Source organism: Nomascus leucogenys, chromosome 7b, assembly GCF_006542625.1.
Source record: "Nomascus leucogenys isolate Asia chromosome 7b, Asia_NLE_v1, whole genome shotgun sequence".
NCBI lineage: Eukaryota > Metazoa > Chordata > Mammalia > Primates > Hylobatidae > Nomascus > Nomascus leucogenys.
This window is the reverse complement of record NC_044387.1, coordinates 59078444-59098333: the sequence shown is the minus strand read 5'-3', so window position 1 is coordinate 59098333 and position 19890 is coordinate 59078444. Positions and strand designations below refer to the sequence as shown.

Genomic DNA, 19890 nt, shown 5'->3' with positions numbered 1-19890 from the left:
CATGGGGCCTGTAGCCCCTTTGTTTTGGCCAATTTCTCCCATTTGGAACGGGTGTATTTACCCAATGCCTATACCCCATTGCATCAAGGAAGTAACTAACTTGCTTTTGACTTTACAAGCTCATAGGCAAAAGGGATTTGCCTTGTCTCAGATGAGACATTGGACTTGAGTTAATGCTTGAATGAATTAAGACTTTGGGGGACTGTTGAGAAGGCATGACTGTGTTTTGAAATGCAAGGACATGAGAACTGGGAGGGGCCAGGGGCGAAATGATATGGTTTGGCTGTGTCCCCACCCAAATCTTATCTTGAGTTATGGTTCCCATAATCCCCACGTGTCATGGGAGGGTCCAGGTGGGACGTAATTTAATCATGGGGGAGGTTACCTCCATGCTGTTCTCATGATAGTGAGTTCTCACGAGATGTGATGGTTTTATAAGGGGCTTTTCCCCTACCTTCACTCTGCACTTTTTGCTGCTGCCATGTGAAGAAGGATGTGTTTGCTTCCCCTTCTGCCATGATTGTAAGTTTCCTGAGGCCTCCCCAGCCCTGCAGAACTGCGAGTTGATTAAACTTCTTTCCTTTATAAATTACTCAGTCTCAGGTATGTCTTTATTAGTAGTGTGAGAATGGACTAATACACCTGGCTTTTTTTTTTTCCCCCCCAGTAAAGAGGGGGTTTTGCCATGTTGGCCAGGCTGGTCTCAAACTCCTGGCCTCCAGTGATCTGCCCACCTTGGCCTTCCAAAGTGGTGGGATTACAGGCCTGAGCCACCACACCTGGCCCTGGCTCAAATATGTTGAAATACTTTGTGGGCCAAATCAAATGAGTCTGTAATTCAAATTAAGTCCCGATCTAAAAGTTTATAACTTCTGGCCTATTTCATGTTATCCAACACCTGCCAGGTATTCGCCTACCTTTCTTTTCACGTAAATGCCTTCTTCCTAATTACAAGCTCCTTGTAAAGGAAATATTTCACCCCCTCAGGGAAACAGGGCACTGAAAACCCTTGGGGCTGTCAAGGTGGCGACAAGTCACTCTTCCACCAAGCACTTACTTCTGACTGGCCTCCATCTCCAAAAGGGCAGAGAGAGCTGAGGTTCCCTTCTTCCCCACCGGGGGTGCGGTTGACTCCAGAGAATGCGTGGAAATGGGCCCGGTCATCTGCAAGCCTTTCATGGCGGTCCCTTTCTAATGCAGAGAAGAGGAAACAAGGCCATCAGCCGAGTGGGCTCTCAGTGGAAGCCACTCATGCCCCAGGGCATGCTGCAGCATTCCCAGGCCCTGGGAATCCCATGGACAGGGTCAAGGAACACTGGTTCTCAGTGTTCAGCAAGTGACAGAAAACCACCTTTCACTCAAATGCCTGGTGAACTAAAAATAAACTGCCCCTTTATTTGCACATCCTCATTTCACCCTCACCACAGATCTATGAAGTAAATAATGTTAGCCCTATTTTACAGAAGAATAAACTGAAGCTCAGAGAGGTTAAGGAACTTACCCCACATCCTACTGGAGCTGGAATCCAAACTCCAGTGACCTCATTTCAAAACCAAAGTTCTTCCCACTATCCAAGCTCTCCCAGACACGTTTCTAATCATAAGTGATGTTGTGTACACAAGGCAGCTGGTGTGAGAGGAAGAATACTGAACTTGAGGTTAAAAACAAAAAAAACATGGCTGATGATGGAACATTCCCTGGTGGTTAAAAAGAGTGAACTACTCACACACACAACTTGGATGAATCAGAAGGCATTATGCTAAGAGAAAGAAGGCAGCCTCAAAAGGTCACATATTATGGATTCTCTTTTCTGTGATGTTTGGAAAAGACAAAAGTACAGTGATATGGAACACACCAGTGGTTGCCAGGGATTAGAGATGGGGGAGAACGTGACTATAAAGACTAGCGTAAGTCCGGGCACGGTGGCTCATGCCTGTAATCCCAGCACTTTCGGAGGCCATGGCGGGAGGATTGCTTGAGTCCAGGAATTTGAGAACAACCTGGGCAAAATGGGGAAACTCCATCTCTAGAAAAAATACAAAAAATTAGCTGGACATGATGCACACCTTTAGTCCCAGCTACTTGGAAGGTTAAGGTGGGAGGTCAAGGCTGCAGTGAGCCATGATCATGCTACCACACTCCTGCTTGGGCAACAGAGTGACATCTTTTCTCAAAAAAAAAAAGACTAGCATGAGAGAATTTTTTTGAAGTGATGGTGATGGTTACATGAATCTATATATTTGTTAAAATTCATAGACCTGTGTACACACACACACACATACACACACATACACGTCAATTATACTATATGTTAGTTTAAAAAAAATGCTGAATCCCAGTTCTGACCCTTATAGCTGGCATATTCCATAACCCCCAGAAGCCTGAGTCTCCGCACTGGGTGGTGTGTGACTGAAATGACGCACAGGGTGCTGGGAACTCTGGAGCAAGATGAGTGAGGAAGGACTGCTGCTGTTCACCTCCTGAGAGTTTCTACTCAGAGGTTCAGCACCCAGTCACACAAGCAGCTGTGCTCAACATAGGGTCCCACTTGGGGAGCACCTCAAGGCACCGTGTCCTCAGGTGGAAGGGAGTGGCTCTATGCCACGGAACACCACCCAGTCACTGCCTGCACTCTATCCCTTCCTCCTTTACCCCACAGTGAAGGAGAAAACACTGTTTTGGATTTAAGGTAAACAGTGGGTAGTTGAGGAGTAAATAAATAGGCTGATGATGAGAGGCCCCTAATAGAGGAGGTGGCAGGCCCTGCATCTCACACCAGGTGCACTCTCTGAGTCCAAGGAGCCCTTACCCGCATCATGCGATCCGAGCGATGCCGCCTGCGAATGCGATTCAAGCCCTCCACAAAGCGGATAAAACCATCCAGGAGTTGCCACTCGTCCTCGTCTGCACGGGGCCTGTCCCCATAGATGTCGCAGTGGGCCTCCCCCTCTGTGATGCGCTTGGTGGCGGTGACACAGGCTGGCAGCAGCAGGAAGCGGGTCCTCCAGAACTTCAGGGACTCAATTAAGCTACAAGGGGCAAGGAAAACACAGGGTGGTGGTGAGAAAGAGGAGATAATGAAAGCACTCTCAGTAAACTCTCTGTGGAGTCGGTGTGTGAAGGTCCATCTCCCCATGAGTATGTGCTCATTTGATGCTACAGCTCATGGCTTTGTTGAAAATACAAGTTCTGAGGATGGGCATGGTGGCTCACACCTATAATCCCAGCACTTCTATAATCCCACACACCTATAATCCCAGGCCGAGGCAGGAGGACTGATTGAACTCAAGAGTTGAGACCAGCTTGGGGAACATGGTGAGACCCCATCTCTACCCTGTCTCAAAAAAAAAAAAAAAAAAAAAAGAGCTCTGAAGGAAGACCACAAAGGCAGTTTTTGCTTTGATCCCAGAGATATGAGAATGCTTCTGCACACCCAGGCCCAGTGAATTTGTGGCTATCATCACAATCACAAATCATGCATAGAAATCAAAAATTAAAAATGAGACGCCACAAAGCTACCAGCCAACTAATGAAGAAAGCGTTAAGAACACAATCTGCACTGCCACTTGCATCAAAGGGCACATCATCACTGAGCTTCGTGAGGTTTGTTTTTTCAATTGTGGTAAAATATACATAACAAAAAATTTATCACATTAACCTATTTTATTTTTTTGAGACAAGGTCTTGTTGTGTTGCCCAGGCTAGAGTGCAGTGGCACTGTCAAGGCTCACTGTAGCTACGACCTCCTGGGCTCAAGCACTTCGGCCTCCTGAGTAGCTAGGACTATAGGGGTATGCCACCATACCCAGTTAATTTTATTTTTATTTATTTATTTTTTGAGACAGAGTTTCACTCTTGTTGCCCAGGCTGGAGTGCAATGGCTTGATCTTGGCTCACTGCAACCTCCACCTCCTGGGTTCAAGCAATTCTCTAGCCTCAGTCTCCCGAGTAGTTGGGATTACAGGCACGCATCACCACACCCAGCTAATCTTTGTATTTTCAGTAGAGACAGGATTTTGCCATGCTGGCCAGGCTGGTCTCGAACTCCTGACCTCAGGTGATCTGCCAACCTCGGCCTCCCAAATTGCTGGGATTACAGGCGTGAGCCACCGCGCCCAGCCAACCCTGTCTCTTTACAAAGAAAAAAAAGAAAAAGAAAAAAGGAGAGAGAGAGAAAGGGCAGAAAGTGTTAAAATACACATATACATCCTTGCCCAAGGCTGTAAAGATGGAAATTCAAAGCCCACTCTCTGACCTGAAGTCTTCAGAGCCGGCAGAACAGATATACTGATCTAAGTAATTCCACTTGTACTCCTCCAGCCGTTCGTGGGAGAATTCCACCCAGCAGGAGACGAACTCTGAGTCTGAGTGGGAAGGACAGAGGCTGTAGGTGTAGTGGATCTGGGCAGATTCATAAGGATACCTGCAAAATAAAGGGCAGGCCCCCAAATTCAAAAGAGTTAGAGACAAATTCCTGCCAATTCTTCTCTATATTTTCTATCTCTATACACTTAGAACCATCCTTGACATTTACTCCTCAACTGTAGTAACCAACTTATCCCAGGGAACGGTACTAGAAATTTCTCAGATCTTCTTAAACTCTTTCCTTCTTCTCTCCTCACAATCTTTATTTGAAATAGGCTTTTATGAATCGTGTTAAACATTATAAGATGAATCAAATCCCTTTTGGAAGTAGGTAAGCTATAACCCTAAAATAACCCTAGAAACAAACAAACAAAACTCCAAAAGAAAAACCGACCACTGAACTTCCTCAGTTTGAATTATGTACTATACACATAATTTAGTATGTGGCGATAATTCAGGACAATAATTGAAGACTTTAAATATCCAAATACTCACTTGGGAAGGTATCGTGTCACTGTGATCATCTTATCCTTCAGCGTCACTTTGTGGAACGTTCTGCCCATACTCAGCCAATACTGGTCCTCCTCCTCGGGGCGGTTTCGGGACACAAGGCCTAACAGAAAAATAATAATTTCCTCCAACTGTTTGAAGCTCATTCCTATAACAGACAATTGTTTCTCATCCATATAGATTCAGAAAATGATGTAACACTTTCTCTTGAGGGGCAGTTTCACGGAAGAAGGTTATTCTTGGTTAAAAAAAACAAACAAAAAACTCCTGAGGTTGGCAGATTTTTCTGTCATTAAACCACCCAGGAGCAGATTAGAGTCTGAAGGTGCTAGCTGATAGCACCTAGATGGCACACTCAAAGCTGAACGACCTGATACCTCATCCTCTGGGGAGAAAAGTTCTGTAAGAGATGACTGTGTTACTAAAATGGAACTCTACAACACCAGCATAAGCTGCCCACCTTGGCATTCGAGGTTCTCACTCCAAGGCGGCAGCCAACCTAGCTTTCTGATCCTAGCTCTCACTACTCCAAAACTGTTATACCAAGTTTCAGTCTAAAAGGACCATTTATTGATTTGCTGCGAATATTTGCTCATGTTGTTTCTTTTTCTTTTTTTTTTTTTTGAGATGGAGTTTCGCTCTTGTTGCCCAGGCTAGAGCGCAATGGCATGATCTCGGCTCACTGCAACCTCCGCCTCCTGGGTTCAAGCAATTCTGTCTCAGCCTCCCAAGTAGCTGGGATTACGGGCATGCTCCACCATGCCTGGCTAATTTTGTATTTTTAGTAGAGATGGGGTTTCTCCATGTTGGTCAGGCTGCTCTTGAACTCCCAACCTCAGGTGATCCGCTCGCCTCGGCCTCCTGAAGTGCTGGGATTACAGGCATGAGCCTCTGCACCCGGCCTGCTCGTGTTGTTTCTTTTGCATTCTCTTCCTGGGCCACCACTGAAATCCCAGATTATTTAAAGTCACCATCAAATGCTACTTCTTCCAGAAAGCCAACAGACCCCATCAGCAGTCTGAATCCTACCTTGTATATAGCTCCTTGTGTGTATGTCTCTCACCCCTTACAAATTAAAAGTTCCAGGAGGCCAGGGCTCAAACGTTGTTCCTCCTTACATTTTTAGAAGCACCTGATAAAGTGCCATGTCCAGTATTAGCTGAACTGAACTGAACGCAGGAAAGAGGAAAATAATCAGGAATCAAGAAAATGACAAGTGTTCAAGAGGGTAAAAATCATGCCTCAAAGAACAACCAAGCCAAGCCAAGATTCCTTTGATCTAGAAATGAAAGGCAGTCCTCTTGAGGCAGGAGAACAGGGTCTGGAGGCAGGGAACCTAAGGCCAATTCAGGCTGCCTTCCTAGAACTAAATCAAAAGGAAAACCCCAACTTTCCACACCTAAGTAACAAAAGGACCGGAAGTTACTCCCTTCACAAACCACTCCCCACTTTTTCTGTGAGGAAGATGGAAAACTGAAAGTGTCTCTGATTGGTTTGATTTTTACAACCAAATAGACGTTTGCATACGAGTGTAACTTTATAACTTCACTTCAGCCTCTGCTTGCGAGCCACCACTTCATTTACATAGGGTGTACACCAAGTAACCAACAGGAAACTTCTAAAGGTATTTAAACCCCAAAAAATTCTGTAAAGGAGCCCTTGAGCCCCATGATCCAGCCTACTCCCACACTTGGAGTGTACTTTCATTTTCAATAAATCTCTCCTTTTGCTGCTTCATTTTTTCCTTGCTTTGTTTGTGCATTTTGTCCAATTCTTTGTTCGAGGTGCCAAGAACCTGGACACCCTCCATTGGCAACACTCATTTAGCTCTGAGACAGTCACACAGTGACAGGCAGCATGTGAGCAGTCAAGAGGAGAGAGGACAGCAAAGGCTGAAATAATATTCACTGTGAATGTGGAAATTTCCCAGATGGTGCCAAGGGAGCAGCAGGCCAGCTGCATACAAAACGGAAGCTACTCGGGGGACCCCAGGTCCAACCGCAGCACTTACACTTGCCAGCTTCTGTGATCTTGGGCACCAAATCTCACTTCTACAGCAAGAAAGAGGGCAAGCCCTCATCCAAGCATTCCTTCATTCATGCAACAAACACTCTGCTGGCTGTTGGGAAGACAATGTCATGGGACAAGGTTCATGAGCATCTGACATCGTACCTGACACCCCCATTCTAAATTAGGTGCACTCCAGTTATTCCTGTGTTTATCCTGCATGGTATTTATTCTTCACAATCTGTGATCAAATATATACTCATGGTTTATTAGTTTAACAACTGACTCTGCTGTAGACTGTAGACTCTGAGGGGAGGGCTGATGCTGTTCTGTTCCCTGCTGGAACACGACCTGGCTCACACTTAGTATTCAATAAATCTCTGATGAATAAGCAGTACAGGCCTGGTTGTGACGGCAACTTTTCCAGTAATTAGGATAACAATGGTACCCTTTCTGTTACTATAGAAATTAGGGAGATTAAATTTATCACAGCAAAAAAATAACCAGAAAGGATACAGTCAGGCAAGTAGCCTCTGGCCAACTAACCATCACATGAGGCTCATGGATCAGCCAGGAACAGAACTGGACACAGAAGAACTCAGACCACTGAGGGACATCCACCAGCTATTCCAGAGAACAACAGGTGGGCAGCCTGGAAGGCGCCAGTGACATGAAAGGTGAATTCATCTCATTACTCTTGGGATAAAGGACAAAATCCTTCAGACAGGCTTGGGTCTCCTGACATCTCTGGCTGCACCTCCGGCTTATTCCTTGTGCTCCATCCTATCAGCCTTCTTTTTGGTGCCCAGAAAGTATCTCAATGCTTTCTGACACAGAGCCTTTGCACAAACTGGCCTCTGCCTGGCATGCCCTTCCCTTCTACTCCTGCCCTCCATTCCCAACCTGCTGCTCCTGGTAACTCCTACATGTACTTCGGGTCTAATCTCAAACCTCATCTCCTCAGGGAAGCTGTCCATGACCCACGAGATTAGATAGCGCCCCATATTAAATGTTCTGACAGCCCCATGACTTCTCCCTCAGCCTTTATCACAACATATAATTATATTTCACATTTTGACTAATGTTATTTTCCCTGACTGGGCTATAAATCCTCTCCCCAGCCATGCAGAGTAAGTGCTTCAAAGACACTGTTGAATCAATGTGTGAATAATGGATTCATATATTTATTTTTCTTTTCTTTTCTTTTTAGAGACAGGATCTCCCTACATTGCCTAGGCCAGTCTTGAACTCCTGGGCTCAAGGGATCCTCCTGCCTCAGCCACTCAACGTGCTAGGATTACGCCCAGCCAAATTCATATACTTATTGACCCATACTGTTGCATATTATTGTATGCCAGGCATGTAGTTTCCATTGTGGAGGACAAAAAGATGAACAGAAATAGTCTTGGCACTCAAAAAGGTTAACATTCGGTAGGGTCTGGAAGATGAATACAAGGCAACATGTGATAAACATCACAAGGGACTTTCAAAGAAAATCCAGGGGGAGTCCAAAGCTTCATACATAAACAACAGGGCCTGGACTGGATGACGGCATGCTTCCTCTAACAGGGCCACAGTTCTCTGATCCTCTGGCCCAAGAAGCTTTCATGGGGACAAAGATGATCCAAGGTTATCACTAAGTGATCAGGGGATGGGGTGGTCTTGTTGGCAATAATGAAGACACAGGAGACTAAGACAGCTCATTGATTGTTCCAGGAAGTGATTACTGCTTTCTGATTCCAGGCACCTGCACTTAATTCCCTCCGTTAGACTTATTTTAGAGGAGCTCTCCACTGCCTGGCTCTGATTCAATTAGCAACACCGATTCTCTGTCACTTACTAGCCTAATCTGCCACTCATGGATGACCCATTCTTGCTTCAAGCCACCAAGCTTCAGCGATAAAGAAGAGACAGATGAATCCAGAATAAGAAAATAAGAACAAATGTAAACTTCAGGTTTAGGTAACATCTGACAATCTGCTGTGTGCCAGGTACTGTACTAGAAACAATTAAATATAGGTTTATGGGTTTAGAAACTTTGACAGCTCAGTAGTGACTCAGCTGCTTACTATTCCCAGGTGTCTGTCCAAGTCAGGCTGTCCCATTCCTGAACTTGGTCACATCCACTGCCTTAAAGGGAGAGTTGTAAATTAAAGAGAGCATTTAAAATAAATTCATACCTAAAGGAGACTTTATTCCTCACTTAAGTAGAATTTATAAAGAAAACTTTTGTGTCGAAAACAATTACTACTAAATTTATCTACTGTCTACCATCTTGAAAACCCACTTCCACATATACAGTAGAAGAGAAAAAAATATAAATCCAAGGAGAAAAACTCACCTCGGCTATAGAGTGGGCTACTGCTCAGCGGGGGTGGGACGGCAGGATTGGGTTTCTGTGCCTTGGGCTGCACTATGATTTGGTAGCCCTGCATGAGACGTTGGCAAATAAACTCTTCAAACACCTGCTGGGCTGTCATCTGCACACCATCTTCGTCCCTCCTGAAAAAAACAGATGATTGCTCATACAGAAGCTTGGCCTGAGACGGTGACACTTAAGAGTGCACAGTCTCATCATCTCCTTTGCTTCATCCCCTTATAACCATTCTATGGTAGTTCATAAAACTAACAGTTTGAGCCGGGCACGGTGGCTCATGTCTGTAATCCTAGCACTCTGGAAGGCTGAGATGGGCAGACTGCATATGCATAAGCCCAGGAATTCAAGACCAGCCTGGGCAACATGGCAAAACGCTGTCTCTAACAAAAAAAATACAAAAATTAGCCAAGTATGGTGGCACGCACTTGTAGTCCCAGCAGAGGTTGCAGTGAGCCAAGATTGCATCGCTGCACTTCAGCCTGGCTGACAGTATATATAAGAGATATAGAAAAGAAAATATAATAGAAAATATGAAAAAAAAACTACTAACAATTTGTAAATCAGTGTTTTGGGGAAAATTAACAGTTCAAAGAGGTGAAAAGAGGCAGGTAACTCAATGCCCAAATGAGTAATTTTAGAAAAGAAGATCGGATTTAGTGTGCCCAAAATAATTGCATTAGAAAATATGAGAATAATCATCGAAGCCAGAACCAACTGGAGTTAAAAATAAATCAATCAACGAGGAGAAATAGTTGATGTCAATAGAACTCTGGAGAAATGAACAGTTCTTACATCATAAAATTACCCACGGCCAGTGCAGCAGCTCACACCTGTAATCCCAGCACTTTGGGAGGCCGAGGCGGGTGGATCACCTGAGGTCATGAGTTCGAGACCAGCCTGGCCAACATGGTGAAACCCCGTCTCTACTAAAAATACAAAAAATTAGCCATGCGTGGTGGCACACGCCTGTAGTCCCAGCTACTCAGGAGGCTGAGGCATGAGAATCGTTTGAATCTGGGAGGCAGAGGTTGCAGTGAGGCGAGACTACACCACTGCACTCCAGCCTGGGTCGCAGAGTGAGACTCTGTCTCAAAAAAAAAAAAAAAAAAAAGTTACCCAAATATAAAAAGAGGACATAGGCTTGAAAATTCAGTGTTCAGCCAGACACAGTGGCTCAAGGTGGTAATCCCAGCACTTTGGGATGCAACAGATGGGCAGATGACTTGAGCCCAGGAGTTTGAGACCAACCTGGGCAATATGGCGAAACAGCATCTTTATAAAATACATAAAAATTAGCTGGATGTGGTGCTGCCACTCCCAGCTACTCCTAGCTACTTAGGAGGCTGAGGTGGAAAGACTGTTTGAACTCAGGAGATCAAGGCTGCAGTGAGTTGTGATCGTACCACTGTACTCCAACCTGAGCGACAGAGTGAGACCCTGTCTCAGTTAAAAAAAAAAAAAGGAAAAAAAAAGAAAGAGAAAATACAATTCAATGTTTTTTTTTTAAATTTTTTATTTAACGGCCATGTTAATCTTCTCTATATTGTTCCAATTTTAATATATGTGTTGCTGAAGCGAGCACAAATCCAGTGTTCTGATGCATGTGTGGGATATATCCGAAACCCTCACAAACCAAGCCAAGTGCCTTTTTCTCTGACACTGACCTGTCGATGTCTGCTTCTGGAAGGAGATCATAACAGCCCTCTGTGTAGTCATTCTGCAGGCCCTGGCGGTCAGGGAAGTAGTCGGTGGTGAGGGGGAGGCACGCCGGAGTAGTGAGAGACTTCCAGTCCACTCCAACTGTGCAACAGAAGCCTGGCACTACAGGGGGAGCAGACAGTGTCAGAACTGCCTCACGTAATAGGGGGAAAAGGTACATGTGGTCACCATGGCAAGTGTGGGATGGGGGGCCAGGGGAGGGAAGAGGAGGGAAGAGTGGGGAAAAAAGTTCATGGTGAAAGATGGTAAAATTGCCAGGATTGGGAAGAAAGGGGGTAGGGGAGGGAGAAAGAGAGAGAAACAGAGTTTGTTAGACAATGCAGTGCACATGCTTATCCAATCCCATCATGCAAATGGGATTCACAGCTGATATTTTTCATTTTCTGCTGATTGTGAGCTGCAGCCGCAATGCAGGTGAGATTACTGCAGGGCAGGCAGAATTACATGTCGAAGCACATCAACGTTCCAAGAGCAGGGAGGCCCAAGCACGAGCCTCTCCCAAGAACTGCAGAGTGGCTAGGTGGGGAAAGGAGGGGAGCTCAGCCTCATTTGGGAGTAAACAGCATACAGTAGCAGAAATAAGGAATACTTCTAGCACTGCAAAAATAAGTAACAGATTCAAAAGGGTGGGAGGAAAAATCAAGTAAGGATATCTGGGAAAGTTAGGAGGCTGGAACTTTAAGAGACAGTGTTTAACAATCCAAAAATGAAAGCTGCAGTTAGCAGAGCAGGCCTGACCACATGGGTCTCTCCCGAATTGCCTGCTCCTCAGTTAAAGCAGGGTTTCTCAGCCTCGGCAACAACAGAGACTTTGGACAAGATAATTCTTTGTTGTGGGGGCTGTCCTGGGTACTGCAGCAGCATCCTTGGACTCTACTCACTAGATGCCAGTGGCATCCCCTAGCTGTGAAAACCAGAAATGTCTGCAGGCATTGACGTGTTCCCCTGGGGAGGGAAATCCTCCCTGGTTAGGAAAATCCTCCATGGTTGAGCTTCACTGAGTTAAAATAATAGGGCAGTTACCTCTTTAAGTAATTTAAGTGAAGACTATCTTTTAACTCTCCAAAGAAGGGAGCAATATGAAGCCGAAAAACTCTAAGCCTTTGTCTCTAAGTTCTGAATGGGATACTCATACACTTTATTTTTGTACCATGCTAACAGCTTACAATGTGTTGTAGCCCCTGCTGCCTCATCAGCCCTCCTGTCAATGAAGAACAAAATTTGTGTGCTAAGTCACAGCAGAAAGATGCCCCACGTGGCACCACTAACTTGGGGAAGATGATTTAGCCTCCAACAGATCTAACTCATGCTCTACACAGGCCATATTAACTAATTAATAATTCAGGGATCCAAAACATAGCCCCGAATAGCCTAATTAATCATCTCCATTTTTCTATATGGCAGCCGAGAAGGTGAGCTTGTTTCTACTTCCTGGCTAAAACAGAAGATGAGGACCTGATCAAAGCCCCAGTGGGGAAGCCAGAAACAGAAGACATTTCTATCTTTATGTCCTCTTAGATCATCCTGGCCATCATCAGCCTTCTGACCCTCAGGATTATAAAAATCTTGTAGAAATGCTTTCTGCTGGGCACACAACAAGACACAGACTGTTCAAATGCTTAGTTCGAGATCTCATGATGAGAAAGGATCCTGATTGTAAGTTTAAGGGTGTTCTGTCTCTAGGAAAAGAGTGCAGCCTCTTTTCTAACCCCAGTATCTTCTGGTCCTGAAAAGAGGGACTCTGAGGAAGTTCCACACCTCAGAACCACTAAAATAACAATGATGAACAAAGGTAACAAACTCCGGTGACAGGGTTGTAAAGAAATAGGATCATCTATTCATTGCTGGCAGCTTTCTGGAAAACAGTCAATCTGCCAACCATACTTTGGGGAATGTAATCCAAAGATATTAACCAAAAGAAAAAATACACCTGCTGCACCATATATTATGTATTATTATTAACTTTTAATTTAATAGAGACAGGGTCTCATGATATTGCCTGGGCTGGTCTCAAACTCCTGGGCTCAAGTGATCCACCCACCTCAGCCTCCCAAAGTTCTGTGATTACTGGCATGAGCCACCGTGCTCAGCCCACCAGGTATTATCATACCTGCATTATATGCTATGGCTAAAAAGCAGAAAGCCATCCAAATGGTCACGAATAAGAAATGATTACTCAAACCAAGATACAGTAATATGCTTAATGCTGCCATTACAAATGACTACTAGGAGGGACCTGAACAAATAGTAAAAGGATTATTAAGTGAGGACAAAGGCTGGGCAAGGTGGCTCATGGCTGTAATCACAGCACTTTGGGAGGCCAAAGCGGGCGGATCACGAGGTCAGGAGTTTGAGACCAGCCTAACAAACATGGTGAAACCCCATCTCTTGAGACCAGCCTAACAAACATGGTGAAACCCCGTCTCTACTAAAAATACAAAAATTAGCCAGGCGTGGTGGCGTGCACCTGTAATCCCAGCTACTCAAGAGGCTGAGGCAGAAGAATCACTTGAACCTGGGAGGCAGAGTTGGCAGTGAGCCGAGATCGCATCACTGCACTCCAGCCTGGGTGACAGAGCAAGACACTGTCTCAAAAAAAAAAAAAAAGTGGGGACAAGAAGACTCAGTGATATACATCCATTGGTCACAGCTAAGTAGTTTATCAAGTGGTAGGATTTTCTCTGCTCTTTTATTATTATAGATATTTAGACATTCTCTTACTGCATAGCTATTCAAAAAGACGATCAAAAGGAATGCAATTCAGCCAAATATTCCAACTACAGGCAGGTAAATGATTCCAGTTAACAGCCTATTATGTCTTTCCAACTTTTTCCTGGAGATATCATTAGGCAGTTAAGGGTGAAGGCCAGCTCTGGACCAGCATGGGGGCCTTATAGGGAATCTGCTACCTTTCCCAGATGCCCCTGAATCACCTTCCAAAATAGGTCATTCAGTCACACCCCCCCCTCACTTTCCATCACAGAGTCCAGAGAGTCCTCCCTCACCACATCGCCTTCCCATATCCCAGAGATATGTGTACCTCAGGACCATTCACTTCCCACAGGGCTTCCTCTTGTTTCCTCAGGCTCTGACCACCCCACACTCCCTGTCTACCCCTTTCCCTAGTCAGCTGCCCCCTCTTACTTGGGTCTGGAGAGGTAGAAACACTGTCCTCTAGGGAATCCTTATTCTGGGTCCTAGGATTCATACCTATGGAAAGATAAAAACACCTTGTCTTAAGAAGGCTCACTCTGCAAAAGAGTTCTGACCAGTTATGGTTGAAAAAGGCAAATTGGAGATAAAATTAAAAAATGTAAACCAAGTGCAAATTCTGTGCGAGTTATTTCAAACAGTACAAAAGAATCGATCAAAGAAAAATGATCAATCTAAAATTGGGAATGAGCCAGAACTTTACTCTGAGGTTACTGGTATCATTCTTTGCTAAAAGAGATAACACAAACACAAGCAACCTGCCACTTATTTTAAGAAAACGGACACATTTCAAAGTCATTTCAACTAATTAGAGCAATCTTTGGTGAATATAAATGACCTATTTTTGACAGTGAGCTTTGATTGTGCCACTGAACTCCAACCTGGGCAACGACAGAGTGAGAGAGACCCTATCTCTAAAAAACATATAAAATAAAACAAAATGACCTATTTAAATTTAATCCACTCATCAGCCATCCTTATCTTTTAGAATTTTCTTCCCCAAATCATGGCTTTCTAAAATATGACACAGGACATCAAAACTCACTACTTTAACATAAAAACAATGATTTTACCTATAACTGGGCTGAAAGGAAAAACCAGAAGATTCTTTGAAATGCAATTTATTGATTGTCGAGTAACACAATTAATTTTAAAGCACACTTATCAGTACTTACACGCCCCTTTCAAAACATATATTTACTAGAAAATTATGATGCCATAAAAAGAATTGAGGTTGAGCATGGTGGCTCACAAGGCCAGGAGTTCAAGGCTGTGGCAAGCTATAATCACTGTACTGCTCTCCAGCCTGGGTGATAGAGTGAGACCCCATCTCTATGTAAATATACATAAATATATTTTTTTAAAAAGGACTGGAAAGATGCTCACTAAACGTTCAACGGTGGCTAACTCTGAGAAGAAAGCTGGAGGAAGGGATAGGAGGTAAAAGAGAATTTGTACTTTTTACTCTAAATACTTCTGGGTCATTTGAATATTTTATAACAAGAACAAGTATTTATAAATTTCTTGTAAAAGCTTTGAAAAAACAATCTACAACATGAGAGAAAGCACTTGCAAATCATGCACCTGGCAAAGGACTTGCATCCAGAAGATACAGGGAACTCTTAAATTCAAAAGCAAGAAAACGAACAACCCAATGAGAAAAGGACAAATGACATATGCAAAAGGAACATAAGTATATTAAAAGATGCTTAACATCAGTAGTCATTAAGGAAATAGCAAATTAAAAGCACAGTGATTAGCCAGGCATGGTGGCATGCACCTGTGTTCACAGCCACTCAGGAGGCTAAGGCAGGAGGACTGCTTGTGCCCAGAAGTCCAAGGTTGCAGTGAGCTATGACTGTGCCACTGCACTCCTGCCTGGGTTTCTGAAAGAGCAAGACCCCATCTCAAAAGAAAAAAAAAAAAAGTGCAGTAAGATACCACTACATGCTTATTTGATTTGAATGATGAAATAATGAAAATGACTGGATATACCAAGTGTTGACAAGGATATGGAACAACTGGAAGCCTTACACATTGTTGATAGCAATGCAAAATGGCACACCACTTTGGAAAACAGATTTACCATTTGACCCAGCAATCTACTCATAGAAATTAATACAAGAAAAATGAAAACTTAACTTCATACAAAAACTTTGTTCATATAAAATCATGGAAACATTTATAGAAGTCTTATTCATAGTCGCCAAAATCTGGAAACAGCCCAATTATCTTTCAACTGGGGGAAGGATGAACAAATTGTAGTTCATCCATACAATGGAATACTAGTCAGCAATAAAAAGGCAACTATCAACACGTGACAACGTGGATGAATCTCTCAAATGCAATATGGTGAGTGAAATAAGCCAGACTCAAAAAATTACATACTGTATGATTCTATGTATGTTATGTGCTGGGAAAGGTAAAACCAGAGGGACAGAGAACAGATCAGTGGTTGCCAGAGAACATGTGGACGGACTGAGGACAAAGCAACAGCACAAGGGAATTTTGGGTGTGATGGAAATTTTCTCATCTTGATGTGTTTGTTGGTGGGTATACAACTTTATGCATTTGTCAAAACTCAGAGAACTGTACACTAAATATAGTACATTTTACTGGACATACATTTTTAAATAAATAATTTTTTTTTTTTACTTAAAAAGATGGGTTCACGCCTGTAATCCCAGCACTTTGGGAGGCCGAGGCGGGGGGGATCACTGAAGGTCAGAAGTTCGAGACCAGCCTGGCCAACATGGTGAAACCTCGTCTCTACTAAAAATACAAAAATTAGCCGGGCATGGTGGTGGGCGCCTATAATCCCAGCTACTCGGGAGGCTGAGGCAGGAGAAGCACTTGAACCCGGGAGGCTGAGGTTGCAGTGAGCCAAGATCACACCACTGCACTCCAGCCTGGGCCACAGAGCAAGACTCTGTCTGAAAAAAATAAATAAATAAAAATAAAAATAAAGATGACATCACCTGGCCAAAACAATTTTAGGACTTTTCTTTTGGAACTGCTTGGAGCAGATTTTTAAAAATTACTAGTCATTATACTAGAAGATACATGTATTAAGCCAGACAAATACAGTATTTCATTTCATTCAAACCCACACCAGTAGATATGAGGTAGGTATGATCCTTTTCCACAGATAACGAAACTGAGGCTCAGAGAAGTTAAGCAACTTACTGAAGATCTCACAGTAAGTAGGAGGAACCTGAATTTAGATTCTTTCTGCTCAACTTTACAGATGCTCTATTTCTTGACTATCCATCTGGGGCACCAATTTTTAGCTGTTGAAATGTTATCCGTTCTTTGTCAATAGCCAAAAGCCACTTGGAGCTAAATTTTCTTGGAAAAAAAAAAAACAAAAAAAACTTGGCTGACAACTTTCATTTTCATGCAAATATAAAGCATGATTATAAAGAAGCAACGAGGTGGATTTTCTTATTTAGCTTGAGAACTGGTATGAAAGCAAACTGGCATTTGCAAAACAGTCTGAGCAATAACAGAATTGTTACCATATCACCTCCCAGGTTTGGCTGCCAAGTTTGCTCATTTGATCACCTGTTTTTGTTTTTAAAGAAAACCTGTTCTAGACTTGGTCTGTAAGACAACTCACATTCTTACACTAATAAAGAGTTCAAAAAAAGAAAAGAAAAAAAAAAGAGATAGTTCAACTTAACAGAGCAGCTTTGAATCCTAGGCCAAAAGTAGATCTGTGCCATCTCTAGTGGACACACCTACCTACACACACACACACACACACACACATACACACACACACACACACACACGTACACGCATACCCCGAAAAAGCAAATATTTTAAGGACTTCCAGGAAGCTATTATGCTTATAAGCAAATATTTTAAGGACTTCCAGGAAGCTATTATGCTTATAAGCAAATATTTTAAGGACTTCCAGGAAGTTATTATGCATATAAGCAAATATTTTAAGGACTTCCAGGAAGCTATTATGCTTATAAGCAAATATTTTAAGGACTTCCAGGAAGCTACTCACACACAGTTTCCTTGTAATTCAAGCCCAACACACTGCCTTTCCCACTGGCTCTTTGAGGTCTTATTTTCAGTCATACAGACTTGCTGTTGGCATATGAAGAGTCCCATCAGCCTGCAATGATGGAGGTGAAACCTCATGGTCGGCCAGTTCTGCTCCAACCCAACATTTGGGAATGAAGTCTCACACTCAAAGTTCAAAGCCAGATACAGACTTCGGAAGCCAATGCTGGTAAAAGTCATCTCAGCTCTGTCTCTTTTGACATCTGTTCAGAACTGTGAATGTGTTCTCTGGCTGAAAACCTCAAGGTCAAAAAGGTTACTCAGTGTGGAGCCTCTAGGGCTAGTTCCAAGGCCACATCTAGAAGCCTGTGCCTGGGGCAAGTGGTTTCTCTTCTCTGGGCTACAGAGGCGGCACTTACCCATAAAAAAACTGACCTGGCCTGGAGAAATGACGGAGGTCCTTCCATCCAGTCTCAGTGTGCTATGAGTTACTTTTACTTTGGCTCTCAGGCCAAATATACGGCATGCACCTAATATTCAACACAAATATCAAGTTGCAGATTCTAAGTCTCAACACTAAAGAGAAAGAAAACATGGCATCCACTTACTTTCTTTTTCAAAATGATCTACCTCCAGTAAAGGAAGACATTTACTAGCAAGCCTTCTAAAATGGTGCCCAGTTAAAGATACAGAGGGATAAAAACTATCTGCCCAGTCACACCAACTGCCCTGTCTCTGCTGGGCAGCAGGGTGAAAAACAAGCGAAGACTGCAGCTACCAGGTCCCCACCAACAACGCTCCAAATGAAATTCTATGGGGCTGGGAGGGAAACCCACAGAGATGCTACTCCTGTGAATCATGATTCACATATGAATCATGTCCAAATGCAGGAGAAAGACTGAGTCACGCTTGAGTGCCTGCAGATGGTGCAAAGAGGTGAAGGTAGGGTCACAGATAAGGTTTCTCTGTTTGGATTTTTCTCTGATTTTTTTTTTTCCCCTGGGATGGAGTTTCACTCTTGTCACCCTGGCTGGAGTGCAATGGCATGATCTTGGCTCACTGCAACCTCCACCTCCTGGGTTCCAGCGATTCTCCTGCCTCAGCCTCCCAAGTAGCTGGGATCACAGGCACCCGCCACCACGCCCAGCTAGTATTTGTATTTTTAGTAGAGGCGGGGTTTCACCATGTTGGTCAGGCTGGTCTCGAACTCCTGACTTCAAGTGATCCACCTGCCTTGACCTCCCAAAGTGCTGGGATTACAGGGGTCTGCCACCGTGCCAGTCTTCTCTGATTTTTTAATGGATGAAATGTTAACCAGTTGTGAATTCAGACCCCACCTTGTCCCAAAACAAGGATTCAATGTGGTAATCTAGCCCATAATGTACCCAACCTACTTTTGATCCGGACAACTGCCCTGTGAGACAGGCAGTCAGGAAGGGGAGGATCTTTATGCCCATTACACAGATGAAGAACCTGAGACTCAGCTTGAAAGTCCAGTGAGGGGCAGGGAGAATTCTGATCCTGGTTGTTTTCATCACAGCACACTCCTTCATCTAGCACATCCTCATTTAGCAGAGATCACATGTTCAAACCACACTGAAACCATTCACAGTCCAATCCCCCACAAGAGGGCTTTCCTTTCATCGTCATTACCCCACATGGGAATTGCTTGAAAGAGAATCCCAAGTGCATGAGGAAGCAGAGCTCCTTGAGGTCGGGAGAGTTAGTGTCTTCGTAGTTTTTGTTTCTTCTCAGGCCTTAGCACAGTGCCTAGAGTTCAACATACTTTTCTGGAATGGGTAAGAGTTTAGTGAGTTTGAAGAAGGCAAAACATATTCCATGAAAATTAAGGATGGCTTGAAAGGAAAGTCACTTACAAACCAAGCAAGGAGAAAAAGACTACCCAAGTCTTTGAAAAAAAGGAATCTAGTTAATTGTTTAAGAAGGTTAAAAGAAAGAAAAGCATTAGAGAAAAATTAAATCATGCTTCAGTAGAGAGAAAGTTAACCTCAGAAGATTTTTAGCATTCGTTCAACTACCTATTATGTGCCAGGAACTGGGTTTTTTTTTTTTTTTTTTTTTTTTTTTGAGACGGAGTTTTGCTCTCGTTGCCTAGGCTGGAGTGCAAAGGCATGACCTTGGCTCACCGCAACCTCCGCCTCCCGGGTTCAAAGCAATTCTCC

General features: G+C 43.6%; 1 protein-coding gene across 17 annotated transcripts in view; it reads right to left on the bottom strand.

Annotated features, from left to right (window-relative positions):
* The window catches only part of DEPDC5 (DEP domain containing 5, GATOR1 subcomplex subunit), a 164516-nt gene that overhangs the window by 68338 nt on the left and 76288 nt on the right, over nucleotides 1-19890 (bottom strand). For 12 of the 17 annotated variants that reach the window (XR_004031019.1, XR_004031020.1, XR_001116060.2 and 9 more), the window contains 7 exons: nucleotides 14123-14188; nucleotides 10924-11107; nucleotides 9224-9384; nucleotides 4861-4978; nucleotides 4256-4423; nucleotides 2810-3029; nucleotides 1058-1191 (listed from right to left, as the gene is read on the bottom strand). Coding sequence is in view for 14 of the 17 variants with exons in the window: in XM_030816156.1 (XP_030672016.1) it covers nucleotides 1058-1191; nucleotides 2810-3029; nucleotides 4256-4423; nucleotides 4861-4978; nucleotides 9224-9384; nucleotides 10924-11107; nucleotides 14123-14188 (1051 nt within the window). In the remaining 3 variants the exon portion in view is untranslated. The remainder of the gene's footprint in view (nucleotides 1-1057; nucleotides 1192-2809; nucleotides 3030-4255; nucleotides 4424-4860; nucleotides 4979-9223; nucleotides 9385-10923; nucleotides 11108-14122; nucleotides 14189-19890) is intronic. The other 5 variants (XM_030816165.1, XM_030816161.1, XM_004088507.3 and 2 more) reach the window with 2 other exon arrangements.